The sequence below is a fragment of the Sporothrix brasiliensis genome (genome assembly GCF_000820605.1).
Source record: "Sporothrix brasiliensis 5110 chromosome Unknown Cont19, whole genome shotgun sequence".
Lineage (NCBI taxonomy): Eukaryota > Fungi > Ascomycota > Sordariomycetes > Ophiostomatales > Ophiostomataceae > Sporothrix > Sporothrix brasiliensis.
In genome coordinates this window covers 3,438,286-3,458,774 of record NW_024467138.1, presented here as the reverse complement: position 1 = coordinate 3,458,774, position 20,489 = coordinate 3,438,286, and the positions used below count along the sequence as shown (strand labels likewise).

General features: G+C 61.5%; 5 protein-coding genes across 5 annotated transcripts; 2 read left to right on the top strand and 3 right to left on the bottom strand.

Moving 5' to 3' along the window:
• Positions 1-617: 617 nt before the first annotated feature.
• Positions 618-1,826, bottom strand: SPBR_00718 (deoxyhypusine synthase; the record flags this gene model as incomplete). Its single annotated transcript, XM_040759037.1, has 2 exons — positions 618-683; positions 786-1,826. The coding sequence occupies 2 exons, from the start codon at positions 1,824-1,826 to the stop codon at positions 618-620; spliced, it is 1,107 nt and encodes a 368-aa protein (XP_040618762.1).
• A 1,314-nt stretch (positions 1,827-3,140) lies between these two features.
• SPBR_09019 (uncharacterized protein) lies at positions 3,141-10,914 on the top strand (the record flags this gene model as incomplete). The annotated part of the gene is made up of 3 exons (XM_040767145.1): positions 3,141-8,231; positions 8,309-8,728; positions 8,806-10,914. The coding sequence occupies 3 exons, from the start codon at positions 3,141-3,143 to the stop codon at positions 10,912-10,914; spliced, it is 7,620 nt and encodes a 2,539-aa protein (XP_040618761.1).
• Positions 10,915-11,675: 761 nt separating this feature from the next.
• Positions 11,676-13,059, top strand: SPBR_00626 (beta-lactamase family protein; the record flags this gene model as incomplete). The annotated part of the gene is made up of 2 exons (XM_040758945.1): positions 11,676-11,763; positions 11,822-13,059. The coding sequence occupies 2 exons, from the start codon at positions 11,676-11,678 to the stop codon at positions 13,057-13,059; spliced, it is 1,326 nt and encodes a 441-aa protein (XP_040618760.1).
• Positions 13,060-13,554: 495 nt separating this feature from the next.
• SPBR_00073 (actin-interacting protein (Bud6/Aip3)) lies at positions 13,555-17,372 on the bottom strand (the record flags this gene model as incomplete). Its single annotated transcript, XM_040758393.1, has 2 exons — positions 13,555-16,758; positions 17,136-17,372. The coding sequence occupies 2 exons, from the start codon at positions 17,370-17,372 to the stop codon at positions 13,555-13,557; spliced, it is 3,441 nt and encodes a 1,146-aa protein (XP_040618759.1).
• A 1,392-nt stretch (positions 17,373-18,764) lies between these two features.
• On the bottom strand, positions 18,765-20,132 carry SPBR_00634 (uncharacterized protein; the record flags this gene model as incomplete). Its single annotated transcript, XM_040758953.1, has 1 exon — positions 18,765-20,132. One exon carries the CDS (start codon positions 20,130-20,132, stop codon positions 18,765-18,767), a length of 1,368 nt encoding a protein of 455 aa, XP_040618758.1.
• Between the last annotated feature and the right edge of the window lie 357 nt (positions 20,133-20,489).

Genomic DNA, 20,489 nt, shown 5'->3' with positions numbered 1-20,489 from the left:
TCTGCTGGTAGGTGCTGTTGCCTCCACATTGCCCCACAGCGAGCCCACACGTGATGCTAGCGCATAGAATCGGCAATTTAGGTAAGCAATGCTAAGCAATACTGTAAGATATACAGTAGCCAGACAGCATCGGCCAACAGCGATTTAGGATGCTTCTCTGGTGTCTTTTTGTACACAAAACCTATGTGCGAGTGTAGTTTGTTTCATTTGAATCTTGTGGTGTATTCTAGCGTGGCTTTGCACCTCTCAACGTCTGTCTTGGTTGATCATGCAGGAAATAGCTGCGCTTTCCAGACTGGAGTTATTTTGGGATATCTGAAAGAAATTGCAAAGGGCTGTCCGGGGTTGAAATATGCCAGTCTATTCTATAATCGTAAAATTCTCCACGGGCATCATTGTGATTCGTCAACGTCGTGTCGACTCGTGCCGGGGTGGGAGCCGCGCATGCTGTCGTTGGACAAGCCCAGTGGAAGTCCTTCTGCGGGCGACCACTGTGCCGTCTCTGAAACTGCTCATAAGGCTCTGTTTGCAAGGGAGTGACAAAGGTCCCTTCCATCATGCTTCACCGGGCTGTCTTGCCTTCCCAATCCAGTTGGGGTCTTTCTGTCGACGCAAGCTCAAGGCTCCTTTGCAAAAGTGTTGGCCACAATGAGCGGGAAACATGCAGTGGCTTCCATGTACACCTGTCTGTGTTAGTTGTCATTCAGAAACAAGGTGGATATCCAGCCCGTGGAAATCCTGCCCGTGGAAATCCATCCGTCACATGCGAATCCCTAGACACTCACCTTGACTGCATCGGCACCAATCTTAATCTTGCCCCACGACACTGCCTCGTCCGGCCGCGCGCCCGCGTCGCTGCCGTCAAACTCTTGCGCCGTGTTGATGTACACCGCCGACTCGGCACCGTTGCGCATCAGACACGCGTTCGCAATGTGATGCTTGACCACGCCGCCGCCCAGGATGATCATGCCCGCCCGCTTCGCCCGCACCGACATCGTGTTGATCTTCCGGATGTCCTCGACAATGTCGATGCGCAGCTGCTGCGGCGACGCCTTGAACGTGTGGAAATACAGCATGTCGCCCAGGCTGCCGTCCGTCAGCGCCGGGCAGAACACGGGGATGTCGTTCTTGTACGCCCAGTAGTACACCGACCGCTCGTCGTTGATCTCCTTGCCCAGCCGGCGGATCACCTTGGAGGGCGTCCAGTGGAATGCCTCGTCGTCGCCACCTGCCTTGGCCGCCTCCTGTTCTTCGAGCATCGTGTCCAGGATGGGCACCACCCAGTCCTCAAACGCGCAGTAGTTGTCGTTGGGCACCACCAGGTTGCCGATTCGGTTGAGGCCCCTGCTGCGCAGCCCGGCGCCGTCCGCGCTAAACGAAGACATGTACGTGTCGCCCAGGCACTTGATAAAGTCCTCCTCGATGCCGCCCGCCGTCGTCACAATCGCCGACACGTGCTTGTGCTCGACCAGGTACCGCAGCACGCCGCGCAGGCCCGACGAGATCAGGTTCGACGTGTACCCCAAAAAGATGGTCGTGCCCTCGCCCGTCTCGGCATCCTTCCACGCGCGCATGCCGTTGATGATGCGGATGGCGTCCGCCACGGCCGACGCCTGGAACCCCATGAAGCGCATGCCTTGGTACAGGTCATCGGCCGTGATGGGCCGGCCCTTGAACTTGTTGAAGTCGAGCTCCTCCACCTTTTGCGCGTCGTCCGGCATCTGCGTCGACTTGACGAGAACGGCATCCGTGGCCTGCGACGGCGGCTGGTTGTCCGCCGCCGTGGCGTTGGCGCCTGTCGTGGATTGGCTTGTTGATCCTGTCATGGTTGCGACTCGAGCGACTGCGGTGACTCAGACGGACATTAAACGAATGCAAAGACCAAAGATGGGAACCCAAAACGGCGCCCAGATGCAGTCGTCGCAGAGCACATGCAGGTAGTCGTCGTCGTCGATCTGGCAGTGCTACCATCGATGTCGCACCAAAACTTTTTTCTTCGTTATTTTTGCAGGTAATTGCCTCTTTGGGTGGCGGCAAGGCCTTCCCTCGCTACAAGTGCAGGTGCGGCCAGTCTTTGTACCTCCATACTTTGTATTTCGTACCCATGTACCTTTGCTCGAAATAAGTGGGTCATCTTGACTTCCGCACTTGCCTGGCCAATAGCCTTGCGCCGCCACTCTTCAAGAAGAAAGAACGTTCTTGCCAATTGTGCAGATTTGAGACTAGCCGACTGGGTAGCCCTTTCCGGATTAGCGCAGATACCACCGCGCGTGAGGGCCACAACAGCCGAAACTGGGGGTGCAGGCCTCTGATTGGCCACCCACGCATTGGATCGCCTCGAACGTGGGAAGGAGCGTTTTTCAGGCCTTGCCCGTTCAAGTTTGCTGCCTCACAGCGATTTCTCATGGGGCGTTTTTGCATCCTGCAACCTCAAACGCCAAAACCTTGCCTTTTGCATCACGCGCCCTCTCGCCCAGGAACATATCGGAAAACAGGGCACTTCACCATCCTTTTTTTAAGACCTTGTCAGTATCCGTATCACATACTGTTCCGCTGTCAGCACCCAGCCCTCTTGCGAGCGCCACACCGAGAGAACGTCTCCGCCCCCCTTTTGAAGACAGATCTTTCATCGACACACCTCCAACAACGACAACAATACCGCCTGGATAGTCACCCGCGCACCCTACCTGCCGGCACAGACACGCTTACGGCCATCGTGCCTTTTCGACACGACAACACGACACCCTGCTCCTGGACTGCGCTCCGGCGCCGTGGATGGGAACCTGCCCGTCTACCGCGAATGAGGGCGCAATCCCGACCGTCCCCTGACTGTCTCGATGTAAGTCTTTCGCTGCTTGCGTGCAATATCCTGTTGTGGCCTCATGTATGCAGAGATGTGGTGCGGCCTTCGAGATGTGTTGTGTTGGTTCCAGCGAGCATTGTCTGGCCTCTCACAGTAGGCCTTCGTTGTTCAGCGACATAGGGCATAGACATCGACGAATTTTTTACGCACGATTTCATCGCCCGGCAGACGTCCAGTCGTCTCTGCGGCCTTCGTGTTCCCAAATCTAACAAAACTCGACAGGTCGAGATATACAGGGCGCTATGACAGCGACCGTCGCTCGAGGTCTCCGCCGCCTATGCGGGATCGAGACCGGTCGCCCTCGGACCGCTACAATGACCGAGGCGCACAATACAGCGACAACGAACGCCGCCGCGTATCGGGCGAGACCCGAAACAACCAACCCCCCTTCCAGTCCAACCGCGACAGCTTCCGCGATGCCAACGCGCGGGACCCACCACGCGGGCCGAAGTCGCTAGGCGACCTCCCTGGCGCGCCCCGTGGCGGCGGTTTTGGGGGCGACTTTCGAGGACGCGGCCGTGGAGCTGGCCCAGGCCGTGGATGGATGCGGGAGGACAGCCGCGATAGTAAAGGTCCGCGCGACCGGGACGACTTCCGGGACCGGCGCGACCCGCCATTTCGAGACGATCGCAGTCGCGAACGCGACCGCGACTGGCGAGACCCCCCGTTTCGAGGACGATGGAACTCGCCGCCTACCATGGGTCGCGGCCCACGATCACCACCAGGACGCGGAGATCCGCCCGGTCGCGGCGACCCACCCGCGCGGGGTGACTCTCTTCGTGGCGACTCGCTTCGCGGTGACTCTGTCCGTGACTCTGTCCGCGACAACGTGCGTGATAGCGTGCGTGACAACGTCCGTGGCGATGCGCCTCTCCGCACAGAGGGAAGCAACCGCGATCCACGCGATTTGCACACCCCGTTGCGCGACGCACGCGACATACTAAGCACACGCGACATCCGCGAGATCCCACTCGGGGGGTTGTCCGATACCTCTGACCGGCCCATGGGAAGGCGAGGGTCACGCGACGGACCACTGTCGGCTGGCTCGTCGTCGTCTGATCCCATCTTCAACTCAGCGCAGTCGTACCGTGGCTCCACGCCAGGTCGTGGTCGCCCGGCGCCTGGCCGAGGACGGCCCCAGGGTGACTGGGAACAGCGCGGACGCGGTGGCCGCGCTGGTAGTATCTACGACGATCGCGATCGTTTCCCGCGCAGCCGGTCTCAGGAAGGCCGGTGGCCGCGCAACGACCGCGACGACCGCGACAGCTACCGCTACGGCCACGATGACAGCCAACGTGCCCGCAACCGCGACGACCGCGACACGCGCGACTCGCGGGACATGCGCGATCGCGATGGCCCATGGCCAAAGCAGGACCGCAGCTCCCTCCCCCGCGATACCATCTCCCGCGAGCCTTTGCCGCGCGATTCAGCTTCCCGCGACCCTCCCTCTCGTGAGCCGTCCGCTCGCGAACCTCCAATCACCCGTGATGCCGCGCAACCACCGGCATCACCGCCACCGGTCGCCCCCTCGGCGCCTGCATTTGGCTCGATACCTGCGCGGCCGCCGTCCATTGCTGAGGCATCCACTGGAAAGCCAACATCCGTGGCCACGCCCAAGACAGGAAGCGATGAGAAACAGGCAAACTCGTCTACGACGCAGACGTCGGCACTCGCTTCGTCTTCGGATACGTCGTCAACCGTCCCGGCAAAGCCACCTCCGACGAGCGGTGCCCCAACCGGCCCGCGTCTACAGCAGCCGCTGCCGCCCAAGCCCCAGCGCGCATCAAGTGTGCAGTGGGTGAACCCGGGCAAGGATGCAGCAGGGGCTGCGAAATCTACCGGTGCTGATTCACCCAAACCCGGCCTCTCGCCAAGTGCAGTGGCGGACCAACCACAAGACAAAGACACTGCGTCGACGTCGTCCAAGGTCGCCACAGAGAAGTCAAACAAGCGCCCGCGCCCTGATGAGAACAGCGCGGCGCCTTCTTCCGATGCACCGATGCTCGACGCCGACCAAAGCGAGCCTGGCGAAATCGCCGACGGTACTCCGGCCTCACGTCCAGCTGCGGAGAAGACGGCACGTTCGCCTCTCCCGACCCCCTCCAATATATCCGATACCAAGAGGCCAACGGGAATATTTGCCCGGAACGCCGCTCTTGCGCGAGACACTGCCGTCGCCAAAGCGTCACAGCCGAAGCAAACCAGCCCAGGGTCTAACAAGCAAGAGAAGGAGAAGGAAACAGAGCGAGACGAAACTGCCAAGGACAAGAAGCCACAGTCGAGCACACAGCCGCAGCCAAGGCCGCAAAACCCATCCGAGACGAAGCCATCCGAGTCCCCTAACCCAGCCAACACGCCATTGCTGGCCGAGAAGAGTAAAGAGAGCATCAAGGCGGGTGCGCTAGCCGTCAAACCGGAAGAGCCTGCGGCCAAGCCAGCACAACCAGCAGAGGTGAGCAAGGATGCGCGGAAGGATGTCGTCAGGGTACAGGAAAAGCAAGACCAAGAGAAGGACGGAGAGAAAGAAACGGACAAGGCGCAGAACAAGGATGCCCCCGTCAAGTCATCTCCGCTGCCTACTGTCTTGGCCCCTGCCTCTTCTGCTGCTTCGACCACGGTCCCGAAGGCGGAGCCCTCCAAAGTCGCGGTTGACCAAAACCCTGCGGTCGACGTCGACGCGCTGATGGTGTCTGTCCGCCGCGGGTCGCTTGCCTCGACAGCTCCTGATCGCACGTCCGACTCCGACGAAGAAGACATGAACGACTACTTTGACGTCGAGATTGAGAAGCACGAGGCGCAGCTCAAGAAGTTCCGCGCTCAGGCTGAAGCCATCCCCAAAGAGGGTGTAGCCCGTGCTGCTCTGCTAGAATCGTTTTTGGTCAAAGACATGCTCGAAGCGAACATTGGGCTGCTGGATGTCGTTGGGACGGTTCCGGAGGACACCCTCGCCGCCTGGCGGAAGGCCGACCAGGCGTCGAAGAAGATTAAGGAGGAACCGGCAGTCTCAGCTCTTCCCACCGCCACGCTTGCCGGTGCCTCGCCGACGGCAGCAGGCAAACCCGCTTCCGATTCAACTGCCGCAAAACCGCCAAAGGCGCCGGCGACCGGCTCCGAATCGGCTGCGGACAAGATGGACGTCGACAATGCTCCTGTGACTGCATCGTCAATGGCCGCCAGTAAACCTCCGATTCTGTCTCCTACCGCCACCACATCACCCACGGCGAGGGCCAAGTCGCCAATCAAGACGGAGAAAAAGCCCGCGGTCAACGCTGCGGAAAATAGTGCCAGTGCCGTTCCCACACCTGTTTTGCCGACACAGAGCCCGATCCCAGCAGCATCAACCGACGGCCTACCGACCAGCAACGGGGTGCAGCCCCAGCTGCAGTCATCGGCCGACTCGCCCCCGGGTCTCGAGCAAGCCCGCCCATCGAGCCCATCACAACCCGAGGAGGACGAGGACGCTACCGATGTGGACGAAGTCGACCTGTCGTACCCCGACGTGGCGCGGTTTTATATGAAGACGCCGCCCCTGGAGGACCTGCCCGACTACAGCTGTTCGCCATGGTACGAAAACCGGGCAGCCCTCGACGAAAACGACACCACGCCCGACATGGACGACTTTGTTCTCAAGCACATGCGGCAGCTCGATCTCGTCAAGACCGAAGAGCAACAACAACAGAGGAATCAATACCACGACAACTATGTCAAGTACCTGCAGTTTACAGAGTCGGACGACATTGTTGCCGTCAAGAGCCGGGATAAGTACATGGGCATTCACGGCATGGCCGAGATCCCCGCGCCGGCCACACCGCCCGCGGAACCCGCGCGGCCCGAAGGTCGTGGCACCGGACGACGCTTTGCCACGGAACGAGACCTCGAACGTGTGCTTCAGGCCTCAATGCGCGAAGAAGACGAGCGTAAGGAGCGCGAGCTTCGCGCACAAAACGAGCGCTACGCCAGCAACAAGGAGGCGACGATCCCCGGCATGTACTGGACAGACGAGGAACGGATGGAGGCGCTGTTTATCGACCGGTCTGGCTTCCTGCCACCCGAGAAGATGGTCACGTCCTGGCAGGTCTTGCCACCCGTCATCAACTTTACGCCCGAGGAAGTGGAGCTGTTCGAGAAGGCGTACCTCGAGTTTCCGAAGCAGTGGGGCCGCATAGCCGAGGCGGTGCCGAACCGAGACTTCCATGCCTGCATTCAGTACTATTACACGGTGAAGAAGGAACTGAATCTCAAGGAAAAACTCAAGCGCCAGCCCAAGCGACGCAAGAAGGGCACGCGCGGCAAGCAGCGGTCGAGTGCGCTTGTCTCGGAGCTCGGCAACCCCGACGAAAACGAGGACTCGACGGCCAACGAGACGGGCGAAAACGGCGAACGGCGTCGGCCGCGACGCGCGGCTGCGCCGACATGGGGCTTCGAGACCGCGTCCGCATCCGCTGCCGAGTCGGACAGCGCAACGCCTGCGGCCACACCCGGCCGTCGCCGTGGTGGCGCAGACGGCACCGAGAAGCCCGACGGCCGCAGGAACCGGCGCCGCGCTCCCAAGGACAAGGACAAGGACAAGGAGGCCAAGGACGGCGTCAAGGATGGCAAGGATGGCAAAGACGCCAAGGACGCCAAGGACAGTCCAAAGGACAGCAAAGAGGGCAAAGAGGGCAAAGAGGGCAAGGAGGCCAAGGAGGCCAAGCAGCCCAAGACGCCGCAAATCCTTGCACCCACACCGCCCGGCACGGCCGCCGGCTCGGGCAAGCCTGGACGCTCACGGTCCAACTCACGCGTCCAGGGCAGCCCACGGCCGCCAAGCGAGCAGAGCCAGCAGCCGCCGTCGCAGCTGCAGCAGTCGCTCATGCCGCCGAAAGTACAGCATCGCAAGGACGGCGCGCCGGCGACCATCACACCGATCCCGGCACCCAATGCGCCACCCGCCCCGAGAATGTCGCACTACTACGACGGCCCGCCGGGCACTCCTAACAGCGGCATGCACCCTCCTCCTCTTGCAGCCGCGGCGCAGCCGGGCACAACGCCATTGGGCACCGCAGATTCGAAGACAGCGGGCGACGCGAGCAACGGCCGTCTCGGCTACGGCGCCATGGTCGAAAAGGCCTTGACGCCGGCCGCGCAGAATGGCGACATGCTGGCACCTCCGTCCTTGCGGCCGGAGCAGCCGCCGCCGCCGCTGCAGATTGGCCTCAGCAACTTTGACCCCAACGCGCATACGAAGCCCTTCTACCGGCCCCCAATCCCGCAGACGTCGAGCTACTGGAGCGTTTCCGAGTGCAACGACTTCCCGGCTCTTCTACGGTCATTTGGCACGGACTGGTATGCGATTTCGGTGCATATGCAGTCCAAGACGCCCGTCATGGTACGTAGTCGTACACGAATCAAATGCACAATACCAACGCGCACGCGAACATTGTTTTTGCTAATACGATACCACAGGTCAAAAACTACTATCTTCGGCAGAAGAATGAGAAGAAGGCAGAGTGGGAGGCGATTGCCCACGAGGCCAACTTCAAGAAGCACCGAGGCGAAAAGATGCCATCGCCGCCGCCGCCGCCGCTCGTACCCCGGAAGAGAACGGACACGGGTGGTGTGTCGCGCATCTACACCCCGCCCGGCTCCGCGGCTGGTATTCCGGCCAGCAAGACGGGCGATGCTGTCGACGACGCCAAGGTAGAGGGCGGTGCCGGACCGTCGCAGTTTGGGCGTCTGATCCCGGCTGTGCCCATCGCACAGGCACCACCGCCAGCACCCCCTCTGCCGTCCCAGTCAGGCGGCGGCGCAACCCACAACCCCCCACGACGTCTGCTGTTGCCTCGGCAGCGGGTGGTGCCGCAGCACAGGTACCACCCCAGGTGGGTCAGCCAACACCGCCGTCCCACGGCAAACGCCAGCCGCAGCCAGCCGCGCCCGTATCGGCGGTGCCTCTGCCCCAGCAGGCACAGGTGCCACCGCCCACTGTAGCGTACCAGCAGCACCAGCCGCACACACAGCACACACAGCACACACCACAGTCCATCCTCATGCCGCAGGGTGCGACGGCAGGTGGCCAAGCCATGTCACCGACGGCGCGGCCAATAAGAGGCCCGACGTCGGTCGTTCCGCCACCGTACGGTGCAGCCTACCACGACAGGGATGCCGTGAACGAACAGCAGATGCGCGCAGGATCTGTGGGACCGCCACCGCCAGGCCCGCAGCAGACGCCTGTTGGTGCTTCGTCTGGCAGTGGCGGTGTGCGTATGGCCCCAAAGCAGCCGCCCCCGCCTCCGCCGCCACCTCCACCACCACCCTCGTCTGCAGCCGTTACCGCCTCCTCAGCAGCAGCCCCGGAACCCCTCGGCCAGCCGCGACCCACGACGTCCTGGGCCGATCCGACAAGCGACGCGGTCGACGCGCGCCTCAACTCGCTTGCCCAGCGCCAGCGCCAACAGCAACAGCAACAGCAACAGCAACAGCAACAGCAGCAGCAGCAGCAGCAGCAGCAGCAGCAGATGCGGCCCGACGATCCTGCGTCGTCTCGCCCGCCCGAGAGTTCTGTCTACGATCCGTACGCGTCATCCACGCCGGGCGGCCGTGCACCTCCTCATTACCGCAGCAACGAACCCGGCCCGCCGCAGTCGATGGGCGGCAGCCGTCCTGCTGACCCGATGCGTGTTGCGCATACGCCGCCGCAGCCGTACGGCCAGTCGCCAGCACCGATTATCCAGCATCAGCAGCCAAGTCGCAGTCTGCTCACCGAGCCGGTGCACCCGCAAGTCATGGGCGGCGGCGACCAGCGCCACAGTCGCCCGATGCACAGCGGCATGCACGACGTGTACTCCAGCAGCGTGCCGCCGCCGGCGTCGACACCTACGCCCACGCCTGCCGCGGCGAGCCGGCCAGCCAAGACGTCGAGCCTGATGGCCCTGCTGAACGATGACCCGCCCGCACCTAAGAGGGTAAGCGATGTATCGTCCAGCGCGCCACAGTCGTCGACACCGCCGCCGTCCATGGTGGGTCGCAACCCGCCACCGCCACCGCCACCGCCGCCCACGCACCACGACCCTAGCAATCCTGTGTACTCTCCGTACGGACGCAACCCGCCGCCGCCGCCGCCTCAGTCCCAGTCGTCCATTCCTCCGCTGAAGCCGTACCCGCCTGCCGCGCACAACTCTCCTCAGGTCCACAGCATGGCTGGCCCAGGCGCGCGGTCCAGTGTCTTGTCGCCCGTCGAATCTGCTGCCGCCGCCGACCGCGACTACTACAGCCGACACCCGTACCAATCGCAGCGGCCGCCTCCTCCGTCACAGAGCTATCCGCAGCAGCCATCGCAGCAGCCTGGTGGCTACGGTGTTGGATACGGGTCGCAGCCCCCGCCGCCGCATGCAGCCTCGCCAACACCGCAGTACCCTGGCCACCCTCCGCCGAGTCGCCGCGATCCAGTGCCGCAAGGCAGAGACGGCGGCTGGTCGCAAGGTCCGCCGCCTGCACCCCACTCTCACCACTACGGAGCAGCCGGCGGCCCCTCCCAGGGTCCGCCTCCGACGACTTCATGGGGCGCGCAACAGCAGCAGTCACAACAGCAGCCGCCGTCGCACCACCACCACCTCAGCAGTGGTGGTATGCGGGACGATCGCGGGTCCTACGCTCCCCAGGATCCTCGGATGCAGCCGCAACAGCAGCAGCAACAGCCGCCGCCGCCGCCGCCGCAACACGCGCACTCCCACTCCCATTCGCACTCGCACTCGCTGAGCGGTCGCTACCAGCCATCCCCGGTGCCGCGGTCCGTTGAACCGGCGCCACCTCCGTCGCAACAACAGTCCCCCTACGGACGGTACGGCGGCGGCCCACCAAGCGGTCCGGGCGGTCCGGGCGGCCCTGGCCAACCACCGCCGCCGTCGCGTGACCCGCGCGATGCCGGTCGCTACACTCCTGTCGGCTACGACAGCCGGGGTCCGCCGCCGCCACCACCCAACGATGGCCAAGGACCACCGCCGGGGCCGTACGACCCGCGCGACCCGCGCAACCGGCACCGGCCGCAGGACGACTACGGGCGGTACCGCTAATTTACGGCCTGGAAAGACTCAAATGTAGTCTTTGTTCGTATTCTTTGAAATTTTGTGTTTATTTTTGTTTTCCTTGTTTCATACGTTCAGCTCTGCTTTGCTACAACGGCATTTTCATTGCCTTAGTCGACTGGTGGGAACGGTGTTTTTGTTGTTTTTGTTTTTCTGCCTTTTTGCTCTTGGTTCGTGTTTCCTGTTGCATGTGTAGCTGTCTCTCGTTTTACCGAGTTTATGTGTTTTGCGAACGGTGTATATAGCTCTTGAAGAACAGCAGATAATTATAAAAAACGATCTCTCTTCTTCAACTTCATGGTGCGGAAGCGCTGCGCTGGTTTGTCACCACAAGCAGTGGCATCTTCGAGCCAAGCCTCGACTAACAAACCTCCAGCCGAACCGAGTCAAGCCATTTCGCCTCCATTGTCGGCTTACCCCTCACAGAAGCTCCCCCGAAACGCTCCTCTTTCTCCTCTTCGTTCATTTGGTTCCGTACCATCGGATGCAACAGCCGGGGCCTGGCCCAACACAATAAAGTACGGCAATTGGAGGGAGCAGAGCAGCTGGATGCAGCCGGAGCAATCCCACAGCCAGGATCCCACAGCCAGGCAACCAGACACGAGAAACAGGAAACGGGAAACGGGGAAACGGGGTCGTAGCCAGCCATCCTGCCGCGTTTTCAATTGTAATCATTTATCCATCCGTGCGCTACCCTCTTTTTCTTTTCATCCTGAGCAATGCCATCTCTTGTACAACAGTTTCGCACCATGGCCGCATCTTTTGAACAAGTCATTGCTGAGGCGGTGGCCGGCCGTACAATCCCAGGCGTCGTCCTCCTCGCAGAAAACAAGTCGGGTGGGTAGTCGTCACTTCCACCAAGGAAGCAAAGCGACATGGTCTAACAATGTAAAAGGCTCGCTTCACTATGAAAAGGTCCTCGGCCTGAGCTCAGTTGAGCCCGGCAAGGAGCAGGCCCTTGCCATGGACAGCGTCTTCATGTTCATGTCCATGACCAAGCTCATCACATGCATCGTCGCACTGCAGGCCGTCGAGCGTGGCCTGTGGGATCTCGACGCCGACGTCGCGCCGCTGCTTCCAGAGCTGGCGGCGCTGCCGGTCCTCGCGGGCTTCTCGTCTGACGCCGACAACGCCACGCCCATTTTGGAAGCCCGCGAGGCACCCATCACGCTGCGCCTGCTCTTGACGCACAGCTCGGGTGTCGGCTACGATTTTTTGACGGCCGACCTGATCCGCTACCGCGCGTGGCTCGTCAAGCAGCCACCCGAGGCCGGTCTGGAGCCGCCGCCCAAGATGAGCCCTGCGCCGCCGTCGGTCGAGGAGCGCTTCCGCCTGCCGCTGGCCTTCCAGCCGGGCCAGGGATGGACATACGGGGCAGGCATCGATTGGACAGCCCGGCTGCTGGAGCGGCTTTACGCCAAAGTTGCGGGCCAGACCGCCGGAGCGGGTGCTCCCGATTCCGCCGCTCTTTCCGCATCGGGCGAGTCCAAGCTGCCCTTCGTCCCTTTCGAAGACATTGTCATACGCGACATTCTGACCCCGCTCGGCTTGCCAGCCGGTGCTCTGACATTCCATCCCGAGCGCTACCCCGATGTGATGGCGCGCGTGTGGCCGTCGCTGCCCGGGCGCGAGGGTGGGCCCGACAGCCCTGTTGTCCACGGTCCTTCGTTTTACAGCAAAGCGCCGGCCGCTCTCGGTGGCCAGGGCATGTACGGTGACATGCCGTCGTTTTTCGTGCTTCTGCGGTCGCTGCTGCACGACGACGGCACGCTGCTGCCCTCCAAGTCAGCCACGACCGAGCTGCTGTTCACGCCGCAGCTGCCGTCCGATGCGTCGCGCCAGCAGCTGCTGCGCAGCACAGAGAACTCGGCATGGATCACGGGCGACGTCCCGGACACAAAGGAGTACGACTGGAGCCTGGGCGGCTTGCTGGTCACGGGAACGTCGCACCCGGTGCGGCGCAAGGGTGCCGTGTTCTGGAGCGGGGCGATCAACCTGACGTGGATCCTGGACCGCGAGGCCGGCCTGGCGGCGGTGTTTGCGTCCAACTTCCAGCCGCCGGGCGACCCGCAGGCCAAGGCTCTGATGCGCGCGTGGGAGGCCTTTATCTATCCGCAGGCCGCGAATCTGTAGGGGAGAATCAAGGTGCACGCGAGGTTCCGTCACGATAACGAATAACAGGCAACAGTTTGTAAACCAATTTCATGATACTTGGCATTGCTAATTCAGTCTCGAATGATATCCAAATCATTTCTCTCGCTTTCGTTTTGCCACGCAAACCTTCGCTAACTATGCTGCCCCGGTGACTAAAAATATTCCAAAATAAAAGGCATACGTACAACATGAGCAAATAACAACAACGTAGAAAGCTGGAAAGAGGGAAAAGACGCTCGCAGTGTGAGGCTATGTGAGAATGCGGCAGTCAGAGGAGTGGACGACAGGGCGGCAAAACGACTGGAAAGAAGTAAAGAAAACTAAAGGAATAAAGGGATAAAGATAAAAACGGGGGTATATGTGCTTCAACATCCATGGACCGGCGGCGACCATTTCCTTTCTATCCCACGCAATGTCTGGCTGTGAACAAATTCTGGCCTAGTAGAATGGACCGCGGGACTGCCTTCGCTCTCATTACACAGCAGCGGCCGCTGTTCCTTCCTGCTCGGGCCCGTCGCCATTGGCCGCCTTGCCTTCTGGCTCGCCCTCGTCTCCGTCTGCCTCTTCCTTGGCCTCTTCAAACTCTTCTTCTTCTTCCCCCTCCTCATCCTCGTCTTGGTATTCTTCCTCCCCTTCCTCTTCTTCCTCTTCGCCACCAATGGGACCGTTCATGCGCTCCCACACCTCGCGGCGGATCCGGTCGTCCTTGGCCTTGCGCGCCCGCTCCACCTCCTCGAAGCCGCCCGACTTCTTGAGCTTGCCCTCCTCGACAAAGCCCGTCAGCTCGCGCAGCAAGGGGTTGCCGCGCCGGCTCTCGAGCTCCTTTTGGCGCAGCTTCTCGGCGCGCTCAATGGCCTCGAGGCGGTTCTCGTGGTTCGGCTGCAGCGCGCGCACCTCGCCCAGCACGCCCTCCTTGGCGGCATTGGGGTCGACCATGCCGATGCCCTCGCCAATAGTGCGCAGGCCGCGCGACAGCTGCCGCGAGATGAGCGACATGCCGCCGATGAGGCCGCCGTTGGGCGAGCCGTTGACGCCGCCGGGCGCACCGGCTCCGGGCCCGCCGTTGACGCCGGCGTCCTTCATCTGCTCCTTGGTTGCCTGCTCGACGAGCGCAAACGTCTCGGATGCCTTTTCCAGGTCGTCCTGCAGATCGACCAGCAGGTCCTCGGCCAGCTGCAGCTCGTCGCGGCCCTTGCAGACTTCCTCGAGCTCCTTCTCCCAGATCTTGGTCCAGATGGGCTTGTCGCGCTTCATGCCCTCCTCCATCTTGGTCAGGTCCTTGGCCAGCTGCGTAATGTCCTTGGTCACGAGCTCGAGCTGGCGCGGCAGCGGCCGCACCCCGCGGTGCACCACGTCCTTGCGCAGGTCCTCGACCAGGTCCTGCAGGTCGTCGACCTTGGTGACCAGCCGGTCGGACTCGGCGCTCAGCTTCTTGCGGCCGGCCGCCACGACGGCCTGGCCCTGGCCGCCCTCAAAGTCGGGAATGGCCGTGTCAGCAATGGCCGTCTTGACATTGGCCGCCTTGTTGCGCAGCGCCGTCATCGAGCTCTCGACGTCCGACTGGAAGTTGGAGTACGTCTGGCGCAGCACGGCCAGGTCGCGCCGCAGGCTCTGCACTTCGGTCATCTGCTGGTTCGAGAAGCGCTTGCCGAGGCTGCCGGCTCCGCCGCGGGTTATGGCGGACGCCGACGGCGCGCTGCCCAGGCTCGTGGAGCGCGGCGAGTCGGCCGGCGGCGTCATAGGCTGCACCGGTGCGGCCGCCATGCGGGCCATCTCCTTGGACGCCTCTTGCTGGCGGTCCGACACGCGCTGCAGCGCGGCGCCCTGCTCGTCCACGTTCTGCTTGACCTGCTGCACCATGGACTTGAGCGAGCCGAGGCCCTCGTCAATGTGGCGCTTGATCTCGTCCAAGGGCTCGACGTTGAGTGCCAGCACCGTGCGGTCCTTGATGTCGGCCAGGTCGTCCAGCTCGTGGCGCACGCCCGAGATGGGGTCCTGGATGTAAATCTCGGGGAGGTCGGCGCCGTTCTGCTGCGTGTTCCAGGAGAACTTTTCGATAAAGGCGAGCTGCAGCCGGCCAATGGAGAGTTCACTGTAGCCCTCGGGCAGCACGAACTTTTTGACCTTGGACTTGTACTGCAAGAAGAGGGTCAGCTCCTTGCTGGCGGGTTCGGGTTCGGGCTGCGCCGCAGCTGTGGGCATGGGCGGCGGTGAAGCGTCGACACCCGATGTTGGCGGTGCCTGGCCAACCAGGGCGGCTTGCGCGGCATTGATCGACCGGGCACGTTCCCGCAGCTCGGCTTCGGTCCGAGGCTCGCTGCTGTCGGCACGCCGCCGGGCTGGCGATTGTTCGTCACCTGAGGACGTGACGGGCAGGGCAGGCATGAGGTCGACGGGAGGGCCAGTGAGCGTGGCGCTGGGCAGCGGGTACTTGTCGTCCGGCGTCTTGGCCATGGGGCTGTCGTCGCGGCGCGTCATGTCGGTGGTGATGGCGGTGGTGATGGCGGTCACGGCGTCTTTACCGTCCGCGCGCGTGTCGCTGCTCAGGGCGCTGCGCATGGGCGACGAGTCGTATCCACCGCCGCCGATTCTGCCCATCGACTCGTTGCTGCGGCCGTTGCGGCCCTGGACGGCACGCATCGATTCGCGGACCTCGCCCCGGCCGCGGTTCGGGATGGGCGTGGTCTGCGGCGGCGGCATGAGCGGCACGCTGCTTGATATGCTGCCACCGAGATGTTTTTGAAGGTGGTAGGTCGAGTAGCGTCGAGACGCGCGGCGCTCGAGGTGGTCGCCATTACGCTGGAGGGCCATGAGCGCGCTCTGCTGCGACTTGGGCGGGGGCGGCGGAGGGAAGGCGTCGATGTTGAGCTCGCCCATAGACGCGCTGGTGCCGAGCGAGTTGGAACTTCCATCGGGATATGCCGGGAGAACGGGCATAGACTGCATGGTGGCGCTGGAAAGGCTGGACTGCTCGGAGTTGACGGAACCGCGCGACTGGTCGCGTGGTGGGATAAAGCGGCGGCTCGGAGATGAGGACTTGGCGTCATCACGGCTGGGCGGCAGCTGTGGTGGTGGTTGTTGTTGCTGCTGCTGCGTCTGCGGATATCCCTGGGCGTCGCCGTAGCCGCCATCGATGCTCTCATTCAACAGCGTCGTCAGGCCCGATCCGGCGCTCCCAGACGTGCTCAAGCTATTGGCACGAGCTGTCAGTGACTCGGTGGAGCTGGTGGTGGTACTGCTCTCTCGATCGCGGGCCTGCTTTTGGCGCAGCTTCTGCTGCTTGCGCTTGAGGCCGTGCAGAAGGTTGATGATGATGTCGCGGATGCGGGGCAGGTACTTTTCGAGGCTCTCGCTGCTGGCCTCTTGGCTGAGAGTGGATTCGAGGATGTTGCGCAGCAGCTCGGGAACGTTGCCGAGATCGGACGTGTCGACGTTGATAGCGGTAAAGGCGCGACAGGCCATGTTGAACTCGTAGCCGAGGCGGACGTAGACGTCTGAGACCTGCGTGTCGGTGGCCTGGCCGCGCGACCATTGCGTCAGAGTCTCGAGCAGCTGTTTTGTGGCGACGAGGAGGTGGGTGACGCTCTTTTCGATTTGGGACAGGGGGACGCTTGCGTTGGAGCCACTGGCGCCGGGGCCAGAGCCGGGGCCGGAGCCAGAGCCAGAGCCACTCGAAGTCTTTCGGGGAGCCATTAGTGTCTGTGAGAAAAAAAATACAAGACCAAGTGGAGGCAGTGGATGAAATGGTGTGGTGACGATTGCATGCCAGCAGCCACGATGTGTACGGGAAATACCGTGGCATCAACGCCTGCCAAGCACGAGATTCGCTGGCGCGGCAAATAATGAGTCGGTATAGCATGAACGTTTCATGTTCAGGCGAAGGACGAGCAGCGTCCGTCCGCAGGATCGCCACCCAATACCCAATGATGGGGGGAGCAGCCAACAGAGCTCAACAAGCATGCTAAAAGCAAACAGAAAAACAAACAGAAAAACAAACAATAACAAACGGCAACAAAGAAAGAAGAAAATGGCACAAGGCACAAGACAGAACTCACATTTGCTCGTCGTGCGCCGGAAGGACCGGTACCTGGAGCGGTTCCGCTACCCACTGACCGACTCGACGGAGATGGCCGTGGCAGACCAGGGCCACCCATGCCAGCACCGGCCATGGCGGGCGACATGACGCGCGCGGGAATGTTCGATGGCATGCCGCCACCGACGCCGCCTTGGCCGTTCTCGGCGCCCGGCGAGCGCCGATGGATTTGGCGTTGCATCGGGCCGGGATCCTGCATCGGTAGCTGTGTTTTGCGAGTGTAGTACGGGGGGGGTGGCCTTTGACTTGGGGCCCGCCGGAGGGCGGTGTGCAGAGATCTGGTCGAAGACGCAACGGCAACAGGCAAAAGGCAAATGGAAGCGTTGCGGGTGGACAAGGATCGACGGTCTGAAGCAAATCTACGGCTGGCTGTCTGTTGGTTAAGCGTGCGAAGGCGGCCCGAGAAGGGGTAGGCTCAGTCGTTGGCAGGACGCGGCTTGAAACGAGGCAAGCAAAAGGCTGGTATTTGAAATGCAGCAAGACAACGAAGCGACGCGGAGGGTCGTAAACAGATGCAGCAATACGAGGCGATGTGGCTGTGAGATTTGAGTCTGATGAAAGTCGAACAGGTTCGTTGGGTTGCTCGCTGGTCTGCGATGTCGCTGCAATCGAGGGGACACGAAAGAAACACGAGAGCGAGGCTGACGGGCGCGACGAAGGGAGGGACGAAACAGAGAGTCGTTCGTGTTTGGGACACGCGGGCGGCGACGGATTTGCGAGGGTTGTTGTTGCGGAGAGTCAGACACGAAAAACGAAAGGGGGGCCAGATGGAGGTCGTTTGGACCTGGCCTGCTGCGTTTGGCCTGTTGGCCCCAAAAGCGAAGGAGCGTTTGGGGAAACGGTGTGACCCGCGGCAGGAGCACCTCCACCACGCCTTCCTTGCTCAGGTTGACTTCAGCCCCTGAAAAGCGGGTCCGTTTTGGCCAGTGGAAGACCGCCACATAGGGGTGGCTGGGTTGGGAGCTTGGGCCATGCGGATTATGTAATGAATTTGGGGGCCAGAAACACGCCGAATGGCCTGTCGTACAGCGACCTGTCGCTGTGTTACAGGGGCTGTGGGCAGGAGAGGGGGCAGAGGAAGATCTAAGAGAAAGTGACTGTTTGCACTGTGTGTGTTACGGTGCAAAAGACAGTGTATTGTTGATTAAAGGAGATGAAGAAACGTCATACCGGCCTGTTAGTCGTAGGTTTCTTTTTAAAAATAATAATAATAATAATAGTAAATAAAAAATGGTGATAAAAAAATATAGTACTGGTATCGAAAATCTCACAAAACAAAATTATCAAATATAAATATGAATCTTTAAAATGAAGGGGAAAGAAATTCAACTGTTTTGTACAGTGACAAATTGTCAGAAATCCTGTCTTCTCGTCAAATAGAGACCAAAATACCAGACACAGCTAATGCAAGATACCACAAATGTGCTCTCTACCAAGCCTCGTCCCAAGTGCAAGTAAACAATGCTATAGTATCAAACACAACAAGCGAGAAGAATATACAAAAGCGCCCCAAAACACAGTATCACTTCATCATGAAACACACAAGAATACAAGAACACAAGAACACAAGAACACAAGAATCAACCTTTGCTCACACTTTAATCTCCTTCTTTAGACACTTCTTGTACAAGAAATAGTAGGCGTGGACGGCAGCCGTGGCAAAGGGCGCCGCAAGGGCGGGCATGTGGAAGCGCACATGGGCGGCCATGACGGAGGCGACCACCGACTCGGGGGCACCGGGCGTGTAGAACCAGGCGAGCAGGAGGTCGTTGGTCAGCTTGGTGACTTTATGGACGCGGGCGTACATCTCGGTCTCAAAGTGGTGGACGGCCGTGTCCAGCTGGGCCGGGAGGCGGACGGCGTTGGTGGCACTGGAGGCACTGGAGGCACTGGCCACCCCGAGAATGGCGGCGGCCAGCTTGCGCGCGTCGTCCATGGCGACGTTGACGCCCTCGCCGGCAAAGGGCGTCATGAGGTGGGCGGCGTCGCCGATGAGGGTGAGGCCGGGCTGGTGGTCCCACTGGAAGCCGACAGGGAGTGCGTAGAGCGAGCGCGGCACCGTGTCGCCGGCGGCGTACGTGACGCAGTCCTGCAGGCGCGGGTCAAAGTCGGCAATGAGCTCGGGCCGCGACAGCATGGCGGCCTTGACCTCGTCCAAGCTGGTGGGGTCGTAGCCGCACGTCTCGGTCCAGCTGTCGGCGCGGGTGGTGCCATCCGGTCCACCCAGGAGCGGGACGTTGGGCGTGTCGCTGCGGCGCGTGGCGACGGTGACGTGCAGCGAGCCGTCGCCCATCTGCTGGATAGCGGCCTTGCGCCCGTCGGCCTGCACAAAGATGCTGCCACGGTGCACGAGCTTGGTGAGGGCGGGCGCCGTGTTGGCGGCGTCGGGGATGCGCAGCTCGTTTAGGGCCATGCCCGAAAACAGCGGCTTCTGGTCGCTCAGGGCGGCACGCACCTTGCTCCAGGCGCCGTCGGCTCCGACAATCAGGTCGAAACCAGAGGCCGTCGTCGCGTCGGAGAAGGTAATGGACGCCTTGGTCGCCGCTGTCGCCTTGGTGACCGTCTTGACGTGGCGGCCCCACTGGATCATGCCGGCTGGCAGGCTCTCGGAGAGGATTTGGCGCAGGGAGGAGCGGTCGATTTCTGGACGCTGGCCCATGAGATCCGTTTCGCTGGTGGGCTCGTTTCCCTTTGAAAAGAAGCTGTTGAGGTTCTTGTCGCAGACGAGCATGTACTCTCCGTCGTAGCGGGCGTACTTGAGGAACTCGTCCCAGAGGCCGGCTTCCTTGAGGGCAGCGAGGCCCGTGGCCGTGTGCAGGTCGAGGGTGCCGCCTTGGGAGCGGTAGTTGGGGCTGGCCTCGCCCTCGTAGACAGTGGCATCAATGCCGCCGAGGTGTAGCAGGCGAGCCAGTGTGCAGCCAGCGGGACCAGCGCCGACAATGGCAATTTTGAGAGACATGTTGAAGCGATATGCGTGTGAAAGAGAAGAGGTATGATAAGGGATAGGGGTGATCACTGGGAGAGAAACAACAGAGGTAGTCTTATATGTTGGACTTGGAACAGGTTGTGTTCTTGTGTTCTTTGTTCTCAAGCGAGAAAAGGCCGTTGGTGCATGTTGGAGATTCGATTTGGCCGAGATGGTGGCGAGCATACTTATATGCAGTTTTACAACCTCTCTCAACCCCCGTTGGGCAAATGTATGTCAGCTTCGAGGAGGATCAACATTATGCCAGCGGTCGAATCGTGAAAGACCGGCGACGACGAGGCTTGATTCCGTTTTGATCCCCGAGACCCGTAAGGCTGCAGCATCTGCTCG